The sequence below is a fragment of the Elephantulus edwardii genome, unplaced genomic scaffold, assembly GCF_000299155.1.
Source record: "Elephantulus edwardii isolate Elephantulus edwardi_28Jun2011 unplaced genomic scaffold, EleEdw1.0 scaffold00139, whole genome shotgun sequence".
Classification (NCBI taxonomy): domain Eukaryota; kingdom Metazoa; phylum Chordata; class Mammalia; order Macroscelidea; family Macroscelididae; genus Elephantulus; species Elephantulus edwardii.
Genome location: NW_006399889.1, coordinates 2,877,657 through 2,890,063, shown reverse-complemented (window position 1 = coordinate 2,890,063; position 12,407 = coordinate 2,877,657). Strand labels below are relative to the sequence as shown.

General features: G+C 37.9%; 1 protein-coding gene across 1 annotated transcript in view; it reads left to right on the top strand.

The window, feature by feature from the left end:
• Nucleotides 1–6,609, top strand: part of DCLRE1C (DNA cross-link repair 1C) — a 68,067-nt gene extending 61,458 nt beyond the window's left edge. The window contains 3 exon segments of the mRNA XM_006894285.1: nt 309–403; nt 5,679–6,574; nt 6,577–6,609. Coding sequence (XP_006894347.1) covers nt 309–403; nt 5,679–6,574; nt 6,577–6,609 — 1,024 coding nt within the window.
• The last annotated feature ends 5,798 nt before the right edge of the window (nt 6,610–12,407 follow it).

The window sequence follows — 12,407 nt, the reverse complement described above, 5'->3', positions numbered from 1 at the left end:
TTCAGACAGCCTCCTTAAATAACAAGGGGAGCAGCTAGCTCCACTGTGCTTCCTGAATCCCAGAAGATGTCACTTTACAGTTTATTTCCTTCATTCCAAGGTCTAAGTTTTGCTGGTGTCTACTGAAGATATCCACCAAGCTCTATTCAAGTCTGTATATTTATCACTTCATTATATGGAAGCAATTTTACATTTTTAAATCTTGCTAGTGATTCTGCTATAATCAGATTTTTGTCCTTTTCATAAATAATACTTATACTCTAGCAGCTTTCCCAAAAAGCAAATTAAGGTATTCTGCTTTATTTCAGTTTAAAGCCTTTATGTCGGTCTGCCCAAAGCACTGAGCCAAAGTATAAGCCACTTGGAAAGTTGAAGAGAGCTAGAACAACCCGTCTAGATTCAGGTAAGGGGAATGATCTTGGGTTTGGAGCTGAGAGCTCTGGTCCAGCGAGAGCTGCGCTGGGCAGTGGTAGATGTGAGAGTCATGGTCCTGTGTACATGTTACATGGTTCCAGAAGTGCTCTGTCTGCCTTCAGTGTATAAAATCAAGAGTCAAGGTTAATCTCCTTCAAGGTTGAAAACAAATGACAAAATGAGTTGTATCTGTGTTGTATGGTATTTTAGGTTTTCTGGAAATATGGCCTATGGTTTAAATTGGTCATGAGGAAAGACAGTTATTCTTAAACGTTTTAATTGAGGTGTTTAGACCATTTATGTTTAATGTGATTATTGATATGATTAAGTATAAATTTGTCATTTTGCTATTTGTTCCAACTATTCTTTATTTCTTCTGCCCTTGTTTTCTGTCTTTTGGATTGAATATTGTTGGTGATTTCTATATAATCTCTTGTTGACATATTAGCTATAATAAATATAATTTGTGTTATACATTTTTACCTTAGAGCAAAGTACAAATGACATACTATATCAAGTATGGTATGTTGTTATGTACCATCAAATAGGAACTATATCATAGCTGACTCTTAAGTGGGTTTTCAGTCAGTAAATCACACAGGAGATTGCCCATTTTTCTTCTGCAAAGCAGCTGCTGAATTCAAACCATGTGCCTTTGGACTGGCAGCACAACTTCTTATCACTAAGCTACCAGAGTTCCGTTGATAGAAGAACCTTAACAGTTAACATCCTTTTCTTCACCTAGTCTTTAGACTGTTGTCATATATTTTACTTCTCTCTGTGTTACAAAATTCACAATACACAGTTCTCAGTACATCATTTACATGGCGTAAATGTAACTTTTTAAAATAGTATTTTAAAAATGTGAAATTCATTGTATTTAAATATAAAATTTACTGGTTGTCCATTCACTCACTCACTGCTGCTGAGTCCATTCCTACTCATTTGGTCCTCCATAAGATGTCTGAGACTGTAAATTTTAATAGGGGGAGATTGCTTTCTTCCTTAGAGCAGTTGGTGAATCTAAACCACCAGAGATGTAGCCTTTTGTTTAACAGTGCCCCATCCTATGGACTGGGCCACAAGAGCTTCCTAAACGTCACATTGACTGTTGTTGTTATATGCCTGTGCCATCCAGTTGAATATGCCTCATAGCAGCCCGTGAACAACAGATCTGAACCTCATCCTAACTTGTGCCAACTTCATCATCTCTAACATACTTGAGACCATTGTTGCAGTCATTGTGTCAATCCAGTGTCTTCCTTTTTTCTCTGACCCTCACCTTTCTATGGAATAGCCTTTCCTAACAACATGCCCAAAGTGTGTGAGATGCAGCCCCACCGTCCTTGCCTATGAAGAGCACTCTGGCTGCACCGTCTCCACTGGTTGTTAGTATTAAAGAATTATGCAGCCATTGTTGTTGTGGTGTGCCATTGAGTTGGAATCAACTCATAGAGCTGACCCTTTGGTGGGTTTTTAGATGCAATAAATCACACAAGACATTGCCTATCTTTCTCCTGTGTATGCGACCATTACTGCTATCTAATTTCAGAACATTTTTGTTACTCAGAAAAGAACCTTTATACCCATTTGCAGTCATTTGCAAACATTACTGCCTCCATCCTAAGTAAAAAATCCTGTTACCATCAATTTGATTTTGATGCATGGTGACCCTCGATTAGGTTTCCAGGACTGTGCATTTTTAACAAGAGGAGGAAGATGCCTCATCATTCTCTACGGAGCAGCTAGTGGGTTCAAACTGCCAACCTTTTGGTATCCATACAACATTCTTAGGCAATCACAAATCAGCTGTCTGTATAGATGTGTTTTCTCCACACATTTCTCATAAATAGAATCATACTTTCTGTGTATGTTATGATTGGCTTTTAAATGTCACAAAATGCTCTCAAGATTCATTCTTTTGTTGTATATTTGGTTTCTTTACACTTAAATAATCCTGCTATGGACATTAATGTACAAGGAGGGTTTTTGTGCATGTTTATATTCTGTTGGGTAGAGAAATAGGAATTCAGGGTCATATAGGAAATCAATATTTTTATCTTTTAAGAAGATGCTTAAGAAAGAACTATTTTCTAAACAGATTACACTATTTTACAATTGTTACTAGGTGTGTCAGATCAACTCTTGACTCATAACAACCCTGTGTCCAGTAGGACAAATCACTGCCCGATCCTGTGTCATACTTACATCTCCTGCATTAATACATATATTTTAACCATGATTTTTAGAGCTTTTATTATCCCTGACAGGTCTAGATCTGGGGTTGCTATGAGTTGTAGTTGACTCAACAGCATTTAACAACAGGTACTATCTGAGGAGCTCTGGTAGCACAGTGGTTAAATGTTTGGCTGCTAACCAAAAGGTTGTCAGTTTGAATCCATTGGTGGTTTCACAAGAGAAATATATAGCATTGGGTGTCCATAAGAATTAGTCTTTGAAACGCTTGGGCCGGTTCTACTCTGTTACTCTAAGTTGGAATTCTTTCCATGGCAATGGGTTTTCAAGTAGAGTTTTTGAGATTTTGTAAGCAGTGAATTTAATTTTATAGCTAGCCCACATACGTGGAGTTTACAGTTGTAATTCTGCCCTGTAAGTGTGATTTATGGAGCTTTGGTGGTGTAGTCCCGAGAGAGTTGCACTGCTGAGCCTAACGTGGTGCCTCTTTGGTGGTCTGAATCCACCAATAGCTCCATGGGAGAAAGATGGGCAATCTCCTCTCGAATGATCTACAGGCTCAGAAATCCCACTGCAGGGGCAGCTGCTGGACTCACGCTGAGTCTGATTTCAGGCCTGTGATGATGGGAGCTCTGATGGCGAGGCCCTCCCTGGTAAGCTACTTGCCAACCAGCCTCTGTTATGGTCTCTTCTTGGCCACTCTTCCCATTCTTTAGCTTTCAGAAATGGCCCACTTATTGATTTGTTGGTGTTAGTATACGTGAAGTATCATTAAATCACTTGCCTTAAGATTTGGGTGAATTTTTTCCTTTGAGTCTCCTAGTCTCAAAATCTGCAGAACATATTAGGAAGTCACTCTTATCTTGGACTCTAAACAAGCATTTCAGTAAAGCTTTATGATGTTTTGTCTTTACACAAGTTAATAGTTTAGGTGAGCTCTGATGGCTTAGTGGCAAAAAGCTGCACTGCAATCCGAGAGGTGCGCAGTTCAAATCCACCAGATGCTCTGCTGGAGAAGGAGGGACAAATCTGCTCCTGTACCAGTCCGATCCGATTTGACGGTACACACACACAAGTTTAAAAAAAATTACTGGTATTCTAATTACCATATAGACTACTTTCATAGTTTGTGTTCCTCTTATAAAAGTAACATAAATTCACTGCAGCTAATTTAAGGAGCCCTGGTGGCTTAGTCCACAGTGTGTTGTGCTCCTACACAAACAGCTGCTAGAGGTTCAGTCCACCAAGGAGGAGGATGGGTGCTCGTCTCCTTTTAAGACTTAAGTCAGAAACCCAGCGGAGGGCCTCTGAGTTGGAACCAAGTTAACAGCAGTGGGTTTGTGTTCTAAAAAGAATTTAGAACGTTATGTAGAAATCCTCAATTCTAAATTATTTTAATTAGCATCTTCTGGTTTTTTGGTTTGTTTCTCTTTAAGTAGAGAAATGGCTACAGAACATATATAATATTTGGGTGACGTTAGACATTTTTGAAAACCAATATTGTATGGGTACCAGCAGTACGAATAATAGCGCACTCTGGTGGCGTAGCCCACAGGAAGTTGCACTGCTGACCCAAAGAGGCATCTCTCTGGAAGTCAGCAGCAACTCTGCAGGAGAGAGGTGGGCAGTCTCCTCCAGTGGGGTTCACAGCCTCAGAACACCGGTTCCTATGGATGGTGAGCCATAGGTCAGTTCTGGTTTGATGACAATGAGTTTGAGTCTTTTAAAAAGGAGAAGGCTGTGCATCTGTGCACGTGCATTCAGCCTCATGAACTTCTAAGTTTCTCCCTTCTTAGATTTATGGATATGGGGGAGGAATCAAGCCCACAGAATCAAGCAGATTGTGTCTCATAGCTTCCCTCCATCAGGTCTCTTAAAGTGTGAGTATGTGAGGAGACGGCCTCTCTCCCTCCAAGTAACAGGGATACAAACTGCCTACATTTTGGTTATTTAGCAGTCCCCTATGTTGCTCTGTAAAGCAGGAAAATATATCTTCCCACAAATTTCTGCCTTCATGTTTAATTTATAAAAATTTCATATATTATAAAAATTTTATTCTCTAAGTAGAGCCTCAACTTAAGAATTTAAAGATAATATTCTAAATATATTGTAATGTACAATATTTAATCAGTAAAATGAAATATTCATGTAGTTGTTGACTCTGATTGTTGTGTATGAAGCATTTTGACTTTAGTTCTTCTGCCTTGTGAGTTCTCCAGCATATATCACAACTTCGTGTATAAAGGATCAACACCATTTACTTTATTCGTAGAGCTTAAGGAACCAACCAGCCACTGATGAGTAGGTAGGGCATTTCTGAGAACAAAAGGGCTAATAATTGGCCAAGAAGAACCCATCACAGAGACTCTGGTGAGCAGAGCAACTCCCTTTCGACTACCTGGTCATGGAGGACCTCTCCATCTGTGTTACTGAACTGTTCTGGGCAGCACGGCTGATCAGGTTTTATTTGCAGAGCACACACATCTACAAAATTCTCTTCTGGGGAGCTTACAAGTCTGGCTGATGAACAGCACCAGCTGCAGAATTAAAACCAAAACCACTTGCGTTCCATCTTCAGGGACCGATTGGGTAGGTCTAGAGAGAGACAGATATATTTTTTTAAAAATAACCTCAACAACAGCAAACACCAAACTCTTCAGAAGACACTAAATTTCAGCCAGGTTTGGGAATCTAGTAAAAGGAACTGTGGTCTTATTTAGGGAACATGTATTCTGTAGTCTCAACTTACTACCTTGCAGCACAGAAACACTGAAGAATAGTATTCACAGTGTTCAGAAGACCCTAAGACTAAGGGGCCTCAGCCTTTTCTCCTTTCAAGGAGAGAGGTCTGTCCCTTCCAGGATGTAACTTCCTAACAAATCTATCATTATCATTACTATTCACCCTCAAAAAAAGGGAAGGAGCCTTTTAGTTTCTCTTTGAAGAAGTGTAAACTCCCTATTCTTTGCAGTTCCAAGAATTAAATGCTACAAATTAGACTTTTATTAACTGTACAGACTGGCTCCCTTTGTATTCTGTTGCCTATAAATCTGTTGTTTTTCTTGCAGAGGAGGAAGATAATGATCTCTTTGATGACCCTCTCCCAACACCTTTAAGGCACAAGGTTCCAAACCAATCAACTCTTCACTCTAAAGTCTTTGTAATGACCGCAGTATCACACGATCCACCTGGGAAAATGAATCAGAGCACAGTGTACCTCACAGAAGAGAGTGTGCAGACCTCTCTCACGGAAAACTTTGTAGATTGTCAAGAATCCAACAGTGAAAGTGAGGAAGAACCAGACATCCCGACTTCGTTGCAAGGCAGTACGGAGGATTCTGTGACACTTCACCAGCAGAAGACTGATGTGGATGTGCCACAGTGGGAAGTATTTTTTAAACAAAGCCATGAAATCACAGATGATGGCCTGGAAAACCTCCCTTCCTCCACAGAGGCAGGGGGATCTCAATCACCCAAGCTTTTCAGCGACTCTGATGGGGAATCAACCCACATCTCCTCACAGAATTCTTCTCAGTCAACACACATATCAGAACAAGGAAGCCAAGGCTGGGATAGCCAGTCAGATACAATTCTGTTACCATCCCAAGAGAGAAACTGTACTGATATTCCTTCCATAAACAAAGGTAATTATCGACCTAGATTCAAAGAGAATATTCCCATCTCCCAGCAAGAACAAAATGTATTTTGCTCAAAGAGTACTTATTCTGATTTAAAAAATGGAGTTCAAGATGTAAATACAGTTCCTGATGTTGGAGAGCTACCTGCTGTAAGTAGTGGAAAGTACACTCCAGAGGAGAAATGGTCAGTAAATCCTAGCACAAAGCCAGATTCTCAGAGCTCCTCTGATTTTGAAATTCCCTCAACTCCAGATGCTGAGGTACCCAAACAAGAACATTTACAGTATTTATACGAGAAGCTGGCAACAGGTGAGAGTGTAATAGTTGGAAGGGGAAAAAAAGCTCACTCCTAGATATTTAAGAATTAAAATTACATCAGTGAAGGGCAACCACCTTTTTTTTTTTAATACAGACGGTGAATAGTTAAAATTGCATTGCAATAGTTAAATACATTTAAATGAAAATATCCTGAGAAGGCAGAAAAAGGGAAATAGGAACAAAAAATAGAGGGAACAAATAAAGCAAATGGTAGAACAAAATGAAAATGTATCAGTAATTGCATTCAATGAAAATTGTTTAAACATATAGCAATGAAAAGAAAGATGGTCAGTATTAATACCAAAAATCCCTGAGCAATGTGCTTTCATTAGTAACTTAATTCAGATGGAAGTAGGTGAAAAACAAAAGGATGGAATAAGATACACCCTACACATAGGAATTTTTTAACAGCCAGAATGGCTATATTACTGTCAGATAAATTTCCCAGTGATGAAGATCACTTTGCCAAGAAAACAATCTTAATCAAATGGGCATGGACCTAGTAAGAGTTAAAATAAAAACTAGCAAGTGAAAGAATGACATAAATGCATAATCATAGTTGGGAGACATCAGCATCTCTCTGTTGACAAAAATTCAGCAAAGATATAGAGCTAAATAGCATCACTGAATAACTGGCTCTAATTAACATAGAACACTCGCCCACGGAAGAGCCCTCATGGTGCAAATGCAAGTGCTCAGGTGCGAGCTCAAAGGTGAGCGGTTTGGACCCACTCAGCGGCTGTTTTAGGAAGAGCCTGCAGTTTGTTCTGAACACCTCATGGGACAGTTCTCCTGTCACATAGGATCACCGTGGGTGAGAATGGACTTGATGGCACCTAACCTGAGCCACCATCACCCCATCACACAGAATACATACTTTTTAAGTGCATATGGAGCATTCCCCAAGAAGGATTATATTCTGGTCATAAAAATACTTCACTAAAATTAAATGACTAGACTTGGATCTGTTTCAGTAAAGGGGTTGGGGATCAACATTTATTGCAAAAGATTTCACACATTTAAGAAATATTTTGTGAACACAGTGATAAAATTAATATTGGAAAAAATAGCACATAATTGAAATCCTGTTCTTTGAGTTGTTCAGCTTCCTTAAAATCTATTGGTAGGAGGTTATGCTCCCATATTATTTTTTATGAGAACTTAATAAATTTTATTAATAAAAACTCATAAATGCTTTGGTATGCTGATATTTCACAGGTTAAGGAAACAAAAGTAGGTGCTTCACTTAAAATAAATGGAATCACTAAAGTATGATTTGTAGCAGTCAAACAAGCAGTGACATCATGCATAAGTAAGTACTGGAACCACAAGGCTTGGATATTGAGAAAAACTAATGCTGAGAACACCCAGTAAGCTAGCTCTCTCATTTCTCCAAATAGGAATGTTCTATTCATAAATGTTGGAAGCAGGACGAGTTAGGCTTCACTATAACCCTTGTCCATGTATGTCTGGGGTGCTTCTTTCAAATGGAGTAAAACTAGCCAGTGACATTTTAAGCTGCAGTTAAGTAACTAACATATTTAATCTTGACCAGGACTGAGCTGAGGGTGAGGTCAAGGAACCTGGCCCATTGCCTTTCTGATCTTGAAGGAATATACTGAGCCATACAATTTAAAGGAAGTGTCTTTGCCTTCAGTTATTCCATAAACTCATGACCACTGAGTTGGTTGCACCCGACAGCTGGTTTTCAGATGCTGTAATTTCATGAGAAGGGACTGCCCACTTCTCCCATGGAGCCTCTGGTGGATCTGAACCACCAGAAGAGATGCCACCTTTGGGTTAGCAGTGTTAATTCCCTACGGATGATGCCAGAACTTCTCAATAGTATGTTTATTAACGTGTACATCAGGCTGCTATGAAAATAAGGTACCTGGGAGCAAAGGAATACCGGAATAGGTGGAAAGTTTCCCCCCTCATTATCCTAGAGTCATCATTAAACAAAAGCTGATGTTACGCTTATTACATAATGACATTCTACTTTTTTAAAATGTGGTAATACAGACTCAGTATTGTTAGGGAAGGATCAATACTCATCTGGTTTGTTGGTTTTCTAAAAATCTGTTAAGATATTTAAATTTTCCTCATTTTTATTAATTGGTGCACATTTGCTTACCCCTCCCCCTCCCCAGCTCACCTTGCAATGCATCCCTTGTTCCAGATTGTTGTCATACATGTAATGCCTTATATTCCTTTTGGACTGTTCTTACCCTCATCTGACATAATGCGGTGTACATTATTCATTCTTTTTCTTACCCTCATCTGACATAATGCGGTGTACATTATCCATTCTTTTCCCATTCTCTTTCCAACTCTGCTGCCCCCCATTTGTCCTATAACAGCAGTTTTATGCAGTATTTGACATTTTTAAACGGAGATATTTCAACTCGGCATAATGTTCTCCAGGCTCCCCTATGCTGTGTAATGTTTTGTGAGTTTCCTGTTTTTCAGTGCTGCATAATATTCCATTGTGTGAATGTACCATAGATTTCTGTTGATGGACACTTGGGTTGCTTCTAGCTCTGCTATTGTGAATAATGCAGCAATAAACATGGGTGTGCATACATCTGTTTGAGTCACATGGTTCTGGTTTCTTTAAGGTGTATTCCCAGTAGCGAAATTGCTGGGACAAATGCTATTTCTATTTCCAACTTTTTGAGAAAGCGCCAGACTGCTTCCATAGTTTGTATACCGTTCTACACTTCCATTAGCAGGGAATGAATTCCAATCTCTCCGAAACCTTGCCAGTGTTTGCTGCTCTGTTGAACTTTGCTGTGGTTGCTAGAATGAGGTGATACCTCATAGTTGTCTTGATTTGCATCTCTCTGATAGCTAGGTGTTTCATGTGTTTGTCATCTGAATGTCCATTTTGGTGAAGTGTCTATTCATATTCTGCACCCATTTTGTGATTGGGTTGTTTTTCTTGTTGAGGTGCTAGAGTATTCTATAAATTTCAGATATGTCTTCTGTCAGATATGCCAATGCCAAATATTTTTTTGTCTGTGGGTTATAGCAGTTTGCGGCCAATTCAAAGGCAGGTGGTTCAAATCCACTAGCTGCTCTACAAGAGAAAAGATGGGCAGTTTCCTCCCACGCCATATATAGCTTCTGCAGAAAAAGTGCAGGGTCAGGTGTGAGTCCATTCCAACTCACCAGTGCCTAAGAATATTAGATTTTTTGCTTCAAAAACGGCACAGTACAAAAGTAAATAAATCTAGTAGACAGTAATATTTGCTTTTGAGAGCATTTCGGGACGCAGATGTTTGTGTATACTAATCATAAGGAAACTGGTTAAGTAGTTTAAGACGCATGGTTTGAATTTACCAGCTGCTCCACAGGAGAAAGATGGGCAATCTCCTCCAAAGGGATAAACAGCCTTTTGAAAACCCACTGGAGGGTCAGCTGATGGTTGGTTCTGACTCGACAGTACACAACTGGATGAATGCGGTACTGCAGTCTTATTTGTGATATGGGGATGACAGCACCCATCTATAAAAGGAACTGACATTTATTTAAATACCTGGTAATTAATGATGCTTAAGGAGCGTAAGAAATATGTCACCACATTAAACTTTAAAAAAAGAGGGTAAAATTCTATACTTTAATATTCAAATGCATGAAATATGACAATAAGCTTTCTTAAAAAAAGAAATTAACATTTAAAGGATGTGAATACAAGCCTTTGGTTAATCTCATCAGCAGGTAGTGAGGAATACATTAGTATTTTTTGCCTTCCTTTGTAGTTTTACCAGAAAATGACAGTAAAATATTCAAAACAAAACTAACACATGGTAAATAAAACACCAAGTTATAATTCTTTTGCTAAGAGGAAACTGTTCAGCTATAAGAAAAAGAATGGCAGTCTGTATTTTGCATATTTCAGGAAAACCCCTGAGGTTACCTTGTTTATTACAGTCCCCTCATAGAAATGCTGATGGCATTGACACAATTTATAGAGAATCATACAACTTGTATCGATACAATTTGTACAGAAAATTTGCATTTTAAACTTGATCTAGATTTCATTTTTGATTATTTGCTTTGTGTTTAAGATAACAAATTCTGAGAATTTGAGGAAACTAAAAAAGCTAAACATTGAAAAAAACAAAAACAAAAACTAAACATTGGCTTAAAATAGTTAAAGCTCCTAACAGCTTTGTTTAAATAGTTTTCTATTGTCTTACTGCTTAAGTTCAGCCTTTATAAGGGTGACAAAGGTAATTAGGCTCTCAAAAGCCCATTATTTTTCTATTAACAAGGACAAGACAAACTACAGATTTACAGAAAATAGTCTGTTCTCCTTTGCCCTCCAGTTTTTCTGTTATTGACACAAAAAGTAGGTAACTAGAGTAAAACACTGGCTTTTAAAAAAGACTGTTGTGATCCCTCCCCTCTTTAAACCTGGGAAACTCATCATTTGAAGGAAGCTTGGCAACTGAGAACAACCTTTATCATCTCTGGCACTCTCTTGGCACAGAAATTTTATTACTAGTTTTTCATAAAGAAAACATAAGAAACGGCTTTTTAAAATCTCCTTAGCCTTAAGCTTATTCTGCAAGTTTTGGTTAGCAGATACACTGAGGCTCTAAAGATGTTAATTTATTCTGAGATCAAAGTCATGTGATGGCAATATAATGAACAAGCTATAGCTTCTTCCACAAAAGGGTGGATGGTGACTGAAAGTGAAATATTCTTCAAGTCAGTTCGATTTTACTCTAGATTATCCGAAGCCATTAAAGCTTAGGGGAATGAATGTAGGTAAAAACTTAATTAGGAATATTGAAAGCTAAATTGATTTTCTCCACTAGTGTACATTAGTAATCCCAGAAACATAGAGATGAAAACATAATTTTTCCTGATTGAGGCATTACGGTACAGGAAAAAAGCCAAAACCCAAACCTGAAAATGTCTATTTCAGTCTTTGTAGTTCAAGTAATAAATGGTTTCATAGTTCAGGCACACAAAAAGCTACTTTTGGCCATCCCAAGTATAGCTTTGTTACTACATTAAAAAAATTCATGTACAAAATAATTATTAGTTCAAAAGATAAGATTTCTTTTAAAAGAAGCTAATTTAGAAGTAGGAAATTTTAAAAGTATAGAAGACGTAATAATATTAATGTGCTGTGTGAAATATTATTATGAGGCACAGCTGGTTCCCAGGGTTCTCTTGTAATGTTTAGACCAAAGGTACTCCACATGGGCATATATCTTAATTCATGTTTTAAGAGGTGTCCTCAAAATGCTCCATTTCCCCTGACTATCATACTGTAAGATCCATCTGGTCCCACTGCCTTATCCTTTCAGAAAAAACATGACAACTTAATGCTAGACTTTTAGAAAGTATTTGGAGGGTATTTTTAGAGTGTATTTGGAGATTTTTTAAAAAAATTTACAGGTTAAAAAAAAAAGAACTTGATCAGTCACATACCCCTCTATAAAGGAATAGATTGCTTTAAAATAGTAAACAAGCTATAATATCTTTTCATTTAATTTTAATAGCATTCATATGTCAATATTTTCATAAAAGTAGATAATAAAATACAAATTTGGTAATACTTAGTTGTCTAAAATACCAAGTACAGCAAGTATTCAATAGGCAAGTAGGAATGACAGTATAACAAAAGTAGGATTTATGTATTTGTCCCAATCTAGTTGGCCACTTTTCCAACATGCATGGAAACTGAATGCTGGGTCTCCAACTGTTATATCATCGGTTTAATACTTTTTAAAAACTTACAGAGGTATTTCACTTTATAGACTTCTTAAGTATGTATATGATATCTGTACATACATTGTTTTCCTTCAGTTCTTACAATCCAAC